At 31.9% G+C, this 16,522-nt stretch overlaps 1 protein-coding gene across 4 annotated transcripts in view; it reads right to left on the bottom strand.

Moving 5' to 3' along the window:
• The window catches only part of LOC143229132 (uncharacterized), a 132,654-nt gene that overhangs the window by 107,440 nt on the left and 8,692 nt on the right, over positions 1–16,522 (bottom strand). For all 4 annotated transcript variants that reach the window (XM_076461001.1, XM_076461003.1, XM_076461002.1 and 1 more), the window contains exons 3-4: positions 12,382–12,640; positions 3,030–3,220 (exon numbers count right to left, since the gene is read on the bottom strand). In XM_076461001.1, the coding sequence (XP_076317116.1) occupies positions 3,030–3,220; positions 12,382–12,640 (450 nt within the window). The remainder of the gene's footprint in view (positions 1–3,029; positions 3,221–12,381; positions 12,641–16,522) is intronic.

A 16,522-nucleotide genomic window follows, 5' to 3' on the forward strand; every position in this document is an offset into this window, starting at 1 on the left:
TGAAAATAAACATCACGTAATAATTTCACACACATCATATTCACAGCACTTTAAAATATATTTACAAATTACATGTTACATGATAACAGTATCAATAATGTGTTTCTTTTCTTTGCAACATTATACAATCAAACATTTTACAGATGTGGTTTTATTTCTATTAGGAGCACATTAATTTTTATTCTGAATAGATTTCCTTGTGTCCATTCTGAAGAATCCAAAAACAAAAATGGAGATGAAAAATAATAAAAAACAGGGTAGCTGAACACAACAGCATCACATGCACATCTTTATAACTGGCATGAACAATGGGCTACAAGTACTTGAACAAAGTATTAGAGTTTTGCTGGAAATTGTTGTTATTCCCTTAAAACTAAGTATTATTTGGTACAAAAATGGCTGTAATAATATTAGAAAAAGAATTTATGAACTGTTGAATATAATGGGAGAATGTAACATATATTGAAAATTCTGAGAATGTCAATTAACATAAGGAGCCTGGATTTGTTTCTGATATTAACTGATGTATGAACTGACAGTGACAAGTTACTTGGTACATTTAGATGTTTATGTTAACTCTCTTGCTAAGACTTGACCAACTCAGTAGCCCCCAAGTTGATGTTTAGACTTTCTATATTATAACTTCTAATATGTTTTGTGTATCTTCATGTTTTAAGTCTACTGTTGACAAAAAAATTAGAATTTCAAATAGGTTATTTTTCTAAAATATATGGAGTGAAAGTGTTGAATACTTCATGTGCAAAGTGATTTTCATGTTAAGATCAAAAATACTTTTTCACTTTAATATTATCACAGTTTCTTTGCATAATGTCCAAATATACCTAAATAAATGTTAAGCATTTTTTCCAGTAAATCTTTATACCTTATCTGCTATTTCTTCACCCTAACTCTATATAGAGTTGGTCAATTTGAACAATCTTATAATTACCATTAAAGTTGAAATAAATCTGAATTTTCTTCTTGATTCTATCTAGAATGATGTCTTATTTTAACATAAAACTATATTTGCTTATGATAAATAGCTTATAGCTCATAACAGTATACATCTTGTTTCTACTTAAAAGTTTAAGGTTTTATTTACCTTTGAACTATACCTAAATAACATGTTGTCACACATGTATATCAATTGAGAACATCTAGTTCACATTAACCTATCAAATTAATAATGCATTAGCTACTCACCAGCATATCCCATGAAAATAAAATAATTTTCATATTACTTAATCTAACAAGTTTCTAAATTTTAGTTACCTTTATAATCTATATTAATATAATAGTACTGTCTGTTTTTATCTGCAAAACTATTCTGAAGGATGTGGATTAACCTTCACCCAAATTGGTATAGAGGTTCATCAGGTCAATGCAGGGATACATACAGATTTTCAGTTTCACACTCTGCACTTTTTATGGGCATTTTTTACCACCACCTTGCCTTGTGTAGATGGATCTTCACCAACTTTGGTATGGAGGTTGATTAGGATTATGGGAACATAAATACAAATTTTTAATTTTGCATTCTGCACTTTTTATGGATGTTTTTGCAATTGCTTACAACAGAAGCATTCCCCTGCCGTGAAAGTGGTAAGCCTTCAGATGTACAATGTTAAAATTAGAAGTTTGATTCCCTTTGGTGGTTACAGCAGGTAGCCCAATGTGGCTTTGCTATAAGAAAACATACACACACAAGGGAAGAAACTTTGTCCTAACATAACCTATCATTAATTATGAATTTACTCCAGCTAGAAATTATATGAATATAATCTGTCTGCTGTATGTCTATGTACCTACCTTGAAGAGTGTGAATGGTTCTCCACCAAAATTTGGTCCATTGGAAGATGCACAGAAACTGCAATTTTAATGGACATTTTTTTACCACTACTTTGCCCATAGTGGATGGATCTTTATCAAAATTGGTACAGAGATTTATTGGGTCTATGGGGAAATAGATATGTAACTTGCATTGAAGGTATAGGTACTCCAGCAAGTGTTAAATAAAGGACACACACGAAAAACAAGAATAAAATACTTAGTTTTTTGTTATTGTTGTTGAATGCCAATGAAACTTAACCCTTCATTTTTATACTAACAGTACAACTATATTAAATGCTTTTTAATTAATTAAATAATGCACCTGAGAACACAATAATTACACATAAAAAACAATTTCCCATCATTTTCACAAATTTTCTGAGTTTCTAACTTTGTGATAAGAGCCATTAAAATATCAGCTAGGCTTCTCAATGTATATAGTTTGAACAAGAAGCAAAATTGACTATTCTTTGTAGAGAAAACACAATGCAATGCATCAATTGATAGATTAAAACTTTGGATTCCTCGTGGTTATAAATAATATAATATTAAACATCAGATAGAACTACTGGGAATGTTTGAAAGATAAGATATAAAGTGGGCATGGCAAGAGGGGTCTGATTTTTTAGCTTATGGCTCTGCAATTGAACAAGATTGAAGGCAACAGAAATTATACTTTACCTAAGTAAAAACTATATTATAATGAATATGTTTTCAACAAGCTCCAAAACTTGAGTACTTTTAAATAGTTGGCTGTTCTTCTTCAAGAGAATAACACCCTTTATTCTCCTGAAGAAGAATATTCAATTATTCAAATGCTCTCAAGTTCTGGGTTCCATTTGAAAAATCAATGTTTGTAAGTGATCCTTTGTGCTAACTTCTTAAAAAGAATTTATAATTAGTAATTCATGTTAAATCCCATATTTCTCAAATGGGTAGTAAATCAATTACAGAAGAAAGAAGAATTAGAGAGCAAGTGTCACAATTCTTATATGAGGGGAGATTGAGGATTCTTTTATGTTTCCTTATAAAATTAAGAACTCAGAACATATATAATATATAAATTTGGAATATTGACTATCTTAATGCCAGGTTCATTCATATACCATAAGCCAGTAAAATTTTGTAACATTAGCAGGAAAGGGATATCCATATGAGGAGTTCATTAACTTATCCTAATCAGAAACTAGTTTTCATACCTCATATTTATACCAGCATTTTAACACGTTTTCTTTGTGAGAAATTTCTTGTTTTTCCTCTTTAGGTGTGAGACGAACAACTTCAGAAAAAAAATGTGGTTTGAAAGGTATTCCTTGAATCTGTCGGCCTTTGATACTGTTGAAGAGTGTGTCTAAAGCTCGTGGAATTACCCCTGGTTCCTGTGGTGTTCCTAGATTTATAATATATACATTTCAAAGCAGTATATGCTAATGTTTATGAGCAAAACTTTATCTTTTTTTTATATTATTTTTAAATATTTTAGTTCCAATATATATACAGATTCTCCACTCATAAAGTGATTTTTGTGTTTATCATCAGAGGCAAACTATTAATAGTTCTAGGTGTTAACTTTTAATTGATTTGACCAGTTAAAAAATAAGTATCACATTTGATGAAATTTAGTGGCAATGGTAGTTGTTTAGCTAGTATACATGGATAAGTAGCACATTAAACTTATGGCTGATCCTGGGTCTTAGCCAATATAAATAAGACCATGTCCAGGGTCTTAAGCAGTCCTCAAAAGCCACAGGGGACAGGTCTACATGCTCTCTGATGCATTCTAGCAATTTTGGACATCAAATATTCACCCTACTTGCTGCTAAGATGATTTGAAAACATTGGTCCTTTACCCCTTTTACAAATGTTCCAATGAAACATCTAGAGATAATACATTGCTACATTAATCATTGTGATTATAAATGCTAAAGTACAGATTGGTCTTTTCATGAAATATTCAGGCAATACTTGTATAAATTAGTTCCTACAAGAGCAAATTACTGCCCAGTGATTTATAAACTGTCTTTTAAAAACCAGATACTGAATATTATGTATACTTGTACATGAGCCTCTACCAAATCTTCCACTTTTTCTTCTCAATTCTAAAGCAATTTCATGCTTCCTCAAAGTTGTATGCATTGTGACTCACATTTCTTTACATAAATTGTGGTTAATAATAAAAAATGACAATGTCATGGTAGATAATACAAATCAGTAAGACACAAAGGTTGGTCAGAATATTTTTTCTTTTATGAAACTTACTAAACAAAACCCTTCACTTGCATTCAAGTATTTAGATTTTTAACTACGTAATACTATTTAACTGGAATAATTTATTTACATTTTTTAGCAAGCTTTTGACAATATACAGTACTTTACAATACTATTTGAATAAGAGAATATTATATTTTTTTCCCATTTTAAAGGAACAAACAAAAAGGTAATGCTTCACTGATGCATGTTGACAATCAAATGTGTCAAGGAACAGTACTTGTCATTCTTTAGAATTTTCATATACTTGTGCCAAGTGCATATCTTAAGGGTGCTGCTTGCATGAACAAATTTATCAAATTTAGGGTATGAAATAACTGTCATGGTACCCTAGATGGTGCCTCAACTATATAGAAAGAAACTTATACATGGTATTGGTACATGACAGAAGAAATCAATTTAATAGCACTCCACAAATAAACCTTAATAAAAATTGTTTAACACTATATGTTAAGTTCTTTTGTCATGCTATGGCTCAAAATATGTAGAGAACTGTCAGTAGAGAGTTAATATAAAATCTTTGGTGACATTGGTTGAACTTTCCAACAAAATGCCACAGACTTGAAATGCTCCCCAAATACCAAGTACACCTAAAATCGTGAGACTTGAACAGGTAAGTTTGAAAATAGGAAAGATAGATGCAGAACATCTAAATTTAATAATACTGATATCAATTATCTTTGTTTTTGTAGCCTTTTAGACAGATGCATGCCACTGATCTCAAGCATGAAATAAATGACCATGTATCAAATAACAAAAAAGCGTCAAGATCTACAGTAGCAAGAAAACAACAAAAAGAATATTTGGCCATGTAGCAGTTAAAAAAACCTCTACTTTGATCTCCAAATATTGTCAAGAGACTTAACTTTGATAAAATGTACAAAACCTAGACAGTTGATGATTGAAAAAGGGTGTTATGGATGAATGAGTCCAAGTTTGAAGTATTTGGTTCAAAGTGTAGCTTGTATATCCAGTGGAAGAAAGGTGAAAGATACTTACCTCAATGCATATCACTTAAAATGAAGCATGGTGGAGGCAGTACAATGGTTTGGTTTATTTTTCTGCAGATGGAATAATAGACTCATGCAAGTTGCATCAAATTCTGATTCATCATCATATTCCAATTGGTTTGCATATTATTAGTAAAGGATATTACTTCCAAGAAAATAATGACTCCAAACACTCATCCAACCTATATAGAAATTAATCAGCTAAAAATAACAAAGCTGTTGGAGTCATTCAAATGATGCAATGGCCCCCACAGATCCCAAGTCTCAATCCAGATAAGCAGATCTTGGATTTGATAGAACAGAAATTTGACAGATTAGAAGTTACTTCCAAAGAAACTTTATGAGAGTGTATCAGAGACATCTGGAATAAAATCCCCAAGGACAGTTTAATTTGATTCAATATGGTGCAACAATGCTTGATAGGCTGTCTGCAGTTATTAAATCAAAAGGGAAACAAAATATTAACTGTTTGCTGAACTCAAGCACTTTCACTAATTTTCTGTTGTACTAAATATGAAGATCAATAAAATTTTGATTTTTCACTTGTGATTTACCTTTCACTGTTCTATGAAAGTAGTGTGAAATCTAATTTTTGACTTTGTCCTAACACTTTTACAAAGTACTATATGTTAAAAATAACTGTAAGAGAATAAATATTCTGCATGAGATCTATATCCTTTGTTTTATTACTTGAACAGATTATATGGATCAATATAAACTGATAACGTAGTTCATTAAACTGAAAATTTCAGAATCTGATATTTAATATCTATAATAATTCACAACAATTCTGATAATTTTGTCACACACTTGAGTTCCTCCAATTTTTATCAGATCAGAGAAGTGCTTTATCTAACTTAGTCTTCACATAAATAATTTAATACATAAAAACACGATTTAAGGAAAGTAAAATGTCTATTCTAAGCAATTATAAACAAACTGTCAAAAAAAATCACACACATTATTAACCCTATGCATTTGGACTCAGTTTGATCAACCATGAAAATATATATACTATAATATTGAATGTGTTGGGTTTATCTTCATTACATTGGTAAAAGTTATAACACTGCTGTATACAAAAAGTATTTTTGCTGAAAACTTATCTATAGATTGACCAAGTCTTTACTTAGTGAAAGATGATTTTCATGGTAAGGATTAACATTTCATCTTACAAATTTAATATTTCCTTTACATAACCTCTAGAACCTTCTAAATGAATACATTTTCTTTTATTTAACTTCCCACTTTACCTGTTATTTTCTCATCCCTAATACTAACTGTAAAGAAAACAATATATAGAAATATCAACACTTACCTCCTCTCATGTATTAGCATTTCAGATTCAGTGCTGCCATTTATATAAGCATTGTTTTAGCCACTAGATTTGAAATTTCTGCATGATGCTGCTGCACCATTGAATAGAGCAAGCATGCGACAGCACCTCCTAGAGCACCGAATGTGCGACAAAAGTATGCAGTGTTGTACATATGTCAGCCTTCGAAACCTCCTCCAACAGACGATAGAATTAAGCAGCCAGAGAAAAATAATCTGTGATGACGAGAAAACCCACTTGTAGAGAAAATTATATATTTAAAAACAGCTGGTACGAGAAAGCCTTCAAACATGTGGCCAGCTACCGGTCAGTAACCCTTTCTTTCTTTGTGAAACTGATGGTGACCAAAGAAGGCCGAAACATTGTTTGCTCCTCTACTAGTGCTTTCTCTACTCATACCAGCTGTTTTTAAATATATAATAGCCAGAGAAAGAGTAAGGCATCAGATTTGATGAGAGGTTACACTGAAGAGTCAACATGAATTTTCATCCAATGATAGTAATAGGAGAAACATCTTGGGTAAATAAAGAATTCCAAGGAATAAATAGAAAAGACTTCAAAATGGAGCAGTGGAAGCCAAATAACAAAATACTGGGGCCAGATAGAAAATGTAATCAGGATCACATGGAAAATAAGGGTCAGAAATGGATGCAAGAAAAAGACAGGTGAATGTTTTGCCTCCTTCCTAATCTGCAGACTTTTTGAGTAGAAAAGTACAATCAGAATAAATAATATACGAACAATGAAAAGAATGAGAATAATCAGTGGCATACATATCAGATTATCAATGTTCACAGACAAAAGAGGGTAAGTAAATATGGCATAAATCACAAAAGAATAAAAGTCCAAAAGGAAGAAGAGTGTGGGCATAGAAAAAACATTCAGATCTGAGTAAGAAAGGAAGAAGGTGTCAAAAAAGAAAGCACACAATAAGAACTGGAGAGGAAAATGCATAATAGTGTCACAAAAACCTGAAAATATGTGACAGGGCTGCCCTGTAGCCAAGCAATAGTCAATAGTGATAAACTATGGTTGAAGAGCCATAAAAAAAAGAAAGATGGAAAGGAGGAAAAACAATGGCACAATGACCAACTGCAGAAAATGTACCATTGTATTTGATCAAGAACTAAAGATGAAAAGCAAATGGAATTAGAAAGAAGGAAGGCTATCAATGGAAGAGTCCAGAATATTTTACAAGGAACCAGACAAAAAATAGTTATGTGAAGTAGGAGTGACACCATTATTGGGTGGGAGAGAAAAGAATGAGGTTGAAGAAGTAAGTACAGAGAAAAATGTTGGATTAGTCCTGACTGAATACAACCACAGTTAGAGATGATGGATGAGAAACTGGCAACAGTAAAGAAAAAGATTATTTTGAAATAAATGACAAATGCATGTATAATAGGAGTGCCAAGACAAAAGCACAGCCACATGAACACAGGTAAATCAAGAGACCATTATGTAGGTAATATCTTGTAGAGACTTGAGAAATGATTCATGATAAGATCCACAAAAAAAATTTTAGTTGTACTTGGAGATAACGGACAAAAAAAGTCAAGTGTGTGGAAGCAGAGTGCATAATGACTGATATACAAGACAAATATAGAGGGTGTCTATATGGATCATATTGGAACAATCATGAAAAAACAAAAAATACTCAAATGAAGCAGATGTGAGACGTAACTTCTTTAGTTTGACCACCCAATCCAAAAACAATGCTTCCCCAAGCTCAAAAAAGGTATGGCAGTAGAAGTCTTGTTGTGATGAAGCCTAATGTGAAAATAAACATCCATGCTGGTCATCCAAAAACCTAGAACAAAAGACCACCAAAGGGTGAAAATAGTCTTCATGTTACGACAAAGAATGTCAAGGAACCAAAAAAGATGTGAAATTTCTGTGACTGAACGTCAAGCCTGTATTCTTGTGAACAACAAAAAGGCAAAGATTAATTCCTGGAGAGGGAAGGTCCAACACTTTCAAAGACAGCTGCTGGTGAGAAAAAAGACCACTTAACCCTATCAAAATGATATACAAATACTGTTTGTATGTTATGTATCTCTCATGAAATTTCTCTCCCAAAATGAAACTAATGGATGAAAAAATAAGATATTTAATTTTCATTTTTCTCCTATTTCTAATAAAAATTTATTATTTAATGTAGTTACTTGCACTCAGACTGAATAATTCACCTGAAAGATGGTTTTCATTTTGAGTATAAAAACACTATTATCTTACAATTTTCACATTTTGTTTCATAATCTCTAGGGCTTCCTAAACAATTATCATAAAGTTTTTAAAGCAGATATGTATATTTTATTTTCAATTTTATCTACCATGTCACAAACTCTAGCTATTATCATCAATGAAATATTTAAAATTAAGAAATGAAAAACAAAAAAGTATACACACACACACACACACACATACCTTCTATCTTTTCACTGAATAAATTCAAATATCTTCATAGGGTCATGGGTGTAATTTAAATTCTTTACCCTTTTACTTATAGTGTAGTTTTAATGTTTCATTTTCTTTTGCTGTTCTTAATCTTATGTTAACACACGTCAACTGGTGCCTGTGGGTAATATGTATAAGCAAGGAAAAATTGCTAAATGCTGGGGACACTGACCTTAAAAGCAGGCTGCTTTTCGTCTGTAAACTAATTCGTCACTTACATATTCTGTCAAGCTTGGGACACTGAAGTGAGAAATGTGATGTTTTTTATTGGTCATAAGCATGCTATTTAAGTTAAAACTGTCCCTTGGCAACATTGTTTCTACTTCAAAAGTGGCTAGGACTTATCTTGAATTTGAGAATTTTTAGAACTGATTCTTCTGAGACCAGAACTAGGGATTTAACTCAAGTTCCTTGTAAACAACTTATATATACACACTTTGAATGTCTGCACAAAAACATCTATATTACACGTACTTGTTTCTTCTTAAAATTTCTAAAGTTGAGATATTTTGAGCAACATACTGTCAAGTTGCAAAAGTTTTAATGTTTTAGAAGTTTCTTTTAGAATGAAGGAATAAAAACTTAGAGAAGATAAACTTTCAATTATGACATACTCAATAATAATTTCATTAAAATACATTAATAGTAAATCATTTCAATTATATTTTGAATGTAATTCAGTAACACAATTTGTGACATTAACATAAAGAAATTTAAAAATGGCACTGGATCTTATAGGGTGAAGCAAATACCTGGAATCAAACTAAAGCTTGGCAGAGTTGGGTGTTCTGGATGAAAGAAACATGTTTATTCATACATTTCAGCCTGTTGCTAAGAGCTTGTGAATATTGTTTCAGCAGGTAATGAACGTACACTTGAAACTGAAATAAGGAAAGTGAGCATAGTGGTTAAGGACAATTATTGTCCTGTGACTAAAAGGGTAGTTTTAGATTATTAGACTTTGTATCCCATTAACAATCCTTTGTGGCTAAATTATCCAAGATAGTAGATCCATTGTTGACACATTTCAGATGGACTGAAAACCTTAACCAAATGTGTTAGCTGCTGAAGTGTAGGGGTAAATAATCTTTTCAGGGCATTCTTGGCCAAGAAATTTCAGAATGCATCCTTGAGACGTTCAAGATTAAAGGGATTGGAGTGAGAAAGAAAGGAAACTGCAAAAGAATAAAGGGGAGGATGATAAAACTGGAGGGACAGATTGTGAATGAGAGTCAGAGAATCCCATCTCCTGGATAAAAATAAAAATTAAAGGTTGGCAAAGAAAAATAGATAAGCACTCAGTGAATCAGGCTCAGCACAGTAGCTACCAATGGAATAATTACATGGATGGGAAGAAGGAAACTGGGAGGCATAAAGAAGAAACATGGATCAAGTAGGCCTAAGAATAAATTGATAAGGTTGAAAAAAAGAAAGAAAAAAGAAAACTAATGATGGACCACTTCAATAAAGATCTCTAGTAAGTCAGGGTCATCCCAAAGACCTCTGGACAAATAAATGAAGCCTGATGCAGATAATAGAGATAAGTATGAGGGAAGCATACATTACAAAAGAGTATCCCATCCCAACAGCAAAGTAAGGAAAAACTGAGCAGAATATGAAGAAAAATCAATGTGATGAAAAGAATATGCATTTCTCCATAAAACCCTCCTACAACACACTGAAGTGCCCTAGACTTAAGTCGAAGTGATGAAAGGTGACACAGGAGAGTAGTAAAAAAAGACAAATGTGTGAAAACTTGGCACTAAAAAGAGAAATCAGTAACAGCGGTGCAACCTTTTGAAAAATGAACCTGCTCAGACCCTAATGTCAGGCAAAGAAAAACCAAGTAACCTAGGATACGAGTTTCATGTAGTAAAATGTCAGAGGAATTGAAAAGAACAAGGGAAAAAGAAAGAAACAAACCTACAAAATCATGTCAAAGAGGAAGTTAGAAGGGTGAGAATTTTCCTCAAAAGATAAAGCTGTGCCTTGACCAAATTCTGACAGGGAAATAAATGGTCAAAATTATCATCATCCTAATCATGCCCAAACTAGTGAGAAAGAATATAATTTGAATGGATAGAAGAATACCCACTGTGTAAGAAGGAACACGCAACAAACTGAAAGACGATTGTCATGTTCTCCACAGAACATGAGCCTACAATAGTCACAAGTCTTGTCTGTGTCAGTAACACCATCACTGTCACAAAACATAATGGAAGTTACCAATACTTAAGAAATCATAGGAGTGGGATATTAACAAGTGAAACAAAAGCTTCTTGATGGTTTATGTAAATCACAAATATCAAATCTGTTAAGCTTAAAGAAAACTTACTTCAGTAGAAAAATCATGCTTTTAAACAACAGAGGAAAAGAATGAAGTTCATTTCAGCAAAAATGCTTAAGGGAAGCTACAACACAAAAAGTTTGTGCCACTCATCTATCATCACATCATGTTGATATGAAGTAATGCATGAATGTTTTTAGACAGTATAGTTTAAGGATAATGAAATTAAAATCTCTAACACAGATTTGTGAAGCAATCAAACTAGTCTGTGTGAGGAGATGAGATATTTAAAAAATTGCAACGTTTCTACGCACATCTAGCATCAAGTTAATATATTTAGGGTTAAAAAAAGAAATAATATTTACATCACACAGTAATAAATACAGTTTTAAATAATTGGTTGGTATTTAAACAAAAATTGAAAGGTTTTATTTGTAAACATCTTGCAAAATTATGCAATGGTTCTTAAATGAATTACTTTGTTTTTCAAATTGCTTATTTCGAATGGTTTGCAATACACTTTCAAATAGCTCCGATATTTCATTAACCCTTATGCCTAATTAGCAGGACATGAAACAGGGTTCAACAAAACATCAGACTACAGAGAAATAAATAATTCTCTTGCTAGTCAATAAATTTATCAATAATAACAAAAAGAAAACATCTACCAACTTTCTCTTAAAACCACATATCTGTAGATGTTATCTGCTAAATTTTAGATATAGCAGACAGAAAGTCAATTCCAACCAAAAGACAAGAAAACCTAAACACTGCAGTTTATAACAAATATAGCATAAACAGTATTTCCTATTAGAACAAAAAAAGTTTCTGTTTAAATCTAAACTACAATAATTCTTGTGCTTTACAGTTAACAGTTTGTATAAGAAAACTGCAAAAAATTATAAAATAACCCATTTTCTACAAAAGTTGATATTTGACACTTTCCATATAATGAAACTATTTAATGGCCTAATTTCTATATTTTAAATATAGAACATGAATATAAAAATTTATAACAAAACAACCAACTAATACAGATTTGCTACTGATGTTTTAACAGCTGTGAACAAATGTTTCTTCAAACATGAAAATACCCAAATAAAATCAAAGGAACTTTTAAGATATATTTGAACTCTACAACAATACTTAATGAAGCAAACATCTTTCTTATCTATAGCAAATGGTTCACTAACCTTGCATTGTGTAGGTTTTTCCAGAGCTGGTGATTCCATATGCAAATAACAGACAATTTTGTCCATCTATGAAGTTTTTCACAGGTTGAAAAACACAACCATCAAATACTTCTTGCTGGTTAGCTTTATCACAGAAAATATGTGAAACAGTAAACTTTTGTTGAACCCGGTGAAGTTCATAAGAACAGTTCTTGAAAGTTGTAGAATCCTTTGGAGCCTTCATTATAAGTGTATGAGTATTTTCTACTTGTAAGCACCCCTAGTGGATATATATATGTATATAGATATATATACACACACACACACAAAGATGTATGAAATTCATTACGTGGAATAAAACTAATACTTTAATATTTAGTTGAAAATACTTGTTCTTTTTACTTTGTTTTATAACATACTCTTTTTAACATGACATTTAAGGTTCATAATAATCCTCAACAGACAACTCGTGACTTTATAGTATGATCAAATAACAAATACTAATAAAATGCAAAAAGTATACAATTTTCCCTAACTCAAAATTTTATGGCTTTCTAAGTATTTTACAAGAGTTGTTACAGATTTATCAGAGTCAGGTGTTAACTTTCCCAGGATATAAATGGTAAAAAAAATATCAAAATGAGTACAATGGTCAGCATCATAATTCCATCTTTGTGAGTGGAGATACGCCTCACTGTAGAAACCCCTTGGATGGAGAAACCTTCAAATCCCTCTCAACAATAACTCCTTGTGATGAATTTAAAGTAGCAAGAGGATAAACCTCAATGAGCATATCCCCAATTGCCTTTGAATGCAAGAAGAGTTCACTGCAGAAATGTATTTTTCCACCAATGTTACCAGAGTGAAGCTTTTTTGACTGACTTTGGAGAAACAGAAAGTTCCTCTAGTCCCTTGTGATTAAAAAGGAGACATTTGCCCTAAAGAATGTAGTATAAGAAAATGAGGTACAGGTGTTACAAAGGTTGAAGATTACTGCTCAGAGTCTTCAAGATGTTGTCATTTTCCTATGGACTGTTTTTTCACTATTTTATTTACATTTTTACTTGGAGGATCCATAACAAGAAAAGAATATTTAGGTGCCCACTAACCCTACCCACCACAGAGCTTTTCAAGAGGACCTACTACAGTGCCAAACATGTACACTGCAGCCATGCCAGGGTTTCCTGAGCACTATACCCAAATATCAGCATCAGATACAATGTCCACAACATTTGTTGAGAACATCCAATACTGGTACTTGGTTAATCCTAGCCCAAGTGGACCAGCCATGTGACCCTAGTGGGGCCACTCCAAAGCTGCCTATCTATACAAATTCAAAGCCAAAGTAGTATATTAGGGTTGAACATCTCAGCTACCAGGATCCTCTCCTTCCTTTCATGGGTCAACAGGCACAGGAAACACGTGAGTGGATGTTTAGATCCCAGAGGAGGAAAAATGAAACAGAATCTTCTCTTGGAGGTACCCTCACCATGTACAGGAATCCACATGGAGATGTAAGACTAGAAGGAAGGCAGGTAGTCATTATCATCCACTGCCAATTCTTTGGCTACTCTTACTTATGAATAGTGGGATTGAATGTGACATTATAATGCCCCCACAGCTAAAAGGGCTAATATGTTTGGTGTGACAAGAATTCAAACCTGTGACCCTCAGATTAAGAGTCGAGCTTGCTAACCATATAACCATGCCAGGCATTGTTACTGGTTAACACAATACCATCTTATCTCAATATTCTTTAAACTATTTCCTGATGGTTAATTTTTATAAGATAAAGTTTCAATTTTATTTTGTTTGTTAATAAATTTAAGCTACTTGAAGAAAAATACTAGATTTTTACATTAACGGAGTATGAATTTGCCAAATAAATAAAATTTCTTGTAACTATTATCTTCCTTGGTAGGTTATAAAATGTGAGAAATAGCTTAGTTATATATAAATACCTTAAGGCTTTAACATCATTGTTAACAGACTTATAAACATGTAAAATAACACTGTTGCAATGAAGTAAATGAATTTATTATTGTTTCTAAATGTTAAACCTGGTAACTAGGCATGTATGAAACATTTTCATGTGCAAAGTTGAAGAATAAAATAATTTTGTGATGACAAGAAACCCACTTGAAGTAAAAATGTATTCTCAAGATGGTTGATATGGGTATTAAAACTTTTATTAAAATAAAGTACAGAATGTTTAGACCTTCTTAGGTCATCTTCATGTTAACAAAATGTTTGCATGTATATGTAAGGGAAGACTACTTTTTCATTCTTACAAAGTAAACTATTACAGCTCCACTTAATTTATATATTTTGTGCAAAATATCATGACAACCTAAAATCAAAAACAACACAACGCCAATCTGAATAATGAGACATTGTTCAGGTGTCATCACGCATGAAATATCAATAACAAACTGGTTTCTCTTGTAACCAAAGTGTATAAAGTACTCTGATTCCGATATATTTTTCAGCTTATCTTTCACATAAAGAGGACAGCTCATAATCCCAATTTCATGTCTTTTTTCGTGTTTTTAATGAAGAGATCATTTGTTTGTTGATTATTATTTCAGAAGATGAGATGTTTAATTGGCAGAAGCAAAAGAAGACTTTTATTTATTGATCAAAAGTTATAATATCAGTTAATATTGGGTAGCATAAATAGTTCAGTTAACCCTTTCTTGATGGGTCATGGGTTAAAGGCTGTATTGCATTTGTTGACTTGCATTGAAAATTTTAAGTATGGAATCAAATTGCAGATTATAATTCAAACTTTAATATAATACATGACTTAATTTCTTAATTTCAAAGTGAATATTAAAATAGCACACCTACATAAAGACTTCAGTGAGTCACGTGGTATGTTAAATGCAACATTGTTTAAAATTAGGTGTTTATGATGTCAAAATACTAAGTCTATAGTTCATACAAACTAAGAACTCAAATCACTTATATTATCAGGCTAGAATATAAAGTACTATCTTCATAGTTTTTATTTTGCTGAGATATGACTTGTGTACTGAATCAAACACAGTAGCCATGCTCACCTCTAATTTTAGAAATGGTTCCTTACATACTCTTACAACAACATGAAATGTGAATACCCAATTGAAAGCTCAGAATGTCCCCATAGTGGTTTTATCAGCCATTTTAATATGTGAAAAGGCTACCATGTTCTTTTGATCCAAGATTTCAAGGAGGTAGGCTATGTCTTTAGTATGCTCAAAGTTTCATAATTCTTTTCAGACCTAAATACAGCTTAGTTACAAAGCTTAATAAATCATAGTGGAATGCAATGGCTTCAGTGTACATATTTATGAATTTTTGGTTATTCAATTGTATATAATAAAAAAATGTTTATTTCATGTCATCCCTGTGCAAAATTTTAAAAGGCTTAACAAACCTACACATACTGTAGCAAAAATTATACAATAGGTATTTACCCATTTTGAGATGGTTAAAAGGTTATGATAAAGTAATCACCATGAGATAAACAAGGTAATGAATTGGTACATAAAGTTATTGGAAGTCAAAGAATTGTCAAAATCAATCAGTGGAAACTAAAAAGTTGAATCAGAGGTGTAAAAGGATATACACATATGCATTTTTGTACCATTTCAAACCTTCATTCTAACAAATTAGAAGTTGGTTGATAAATGTTGCAAGCCAAGAAAGATTTGCACCCAGGAGACTAGCCAAGTCAGCTCTCATATTGGACAAGCCTCTTTTGGTGGTGAGGATTCATACTCAATACCCTCAGATTGTGAATCAAGCAAATTAACCACTAGGTTAACATGTATCTGCATACATACTAATAACATAAATTTGATTTTTATATAAAAAGAATATGCCCTATTTTTACATGGCAAGGTAATCCCATATCCATTTCATGCGCTTTTACACATCATCTTATATACATAATAAATATACACTAAAAACTAAGAACTGCATATGATAAACACCACCATCCAAACACAACAGCTTGCTAGTTACCACTAAATTATCAGTGTATTAATCAAACCAATAGCATTAATGCCACATTACTATATGAAACTAATTTTGAGAGACAAATTATGGAAGGACTTTTGTGTGGTTTGATCAAGAACTGAATTTATTTGGTCACACTATAGCAGATTTTCATTGGAAG

The sequence above is a fragment of the Tachypleus tridentatus genome, chromosome 10 (assembly GCF_004210375.1).
Source record: "Tachypleus tridentatus isolate NWPU-2018 chromosome 10, ASM421037v1, whole genome shotgun sequence".
In the NCBI taxonomy this organism is placed as follows: domain Eukaryota; kingdom Metazoa; phylum Arthropoda; class Merostomata; order Xiphosura; family Limulidae; genus Tachypleus; species Tachypleus tridentatus.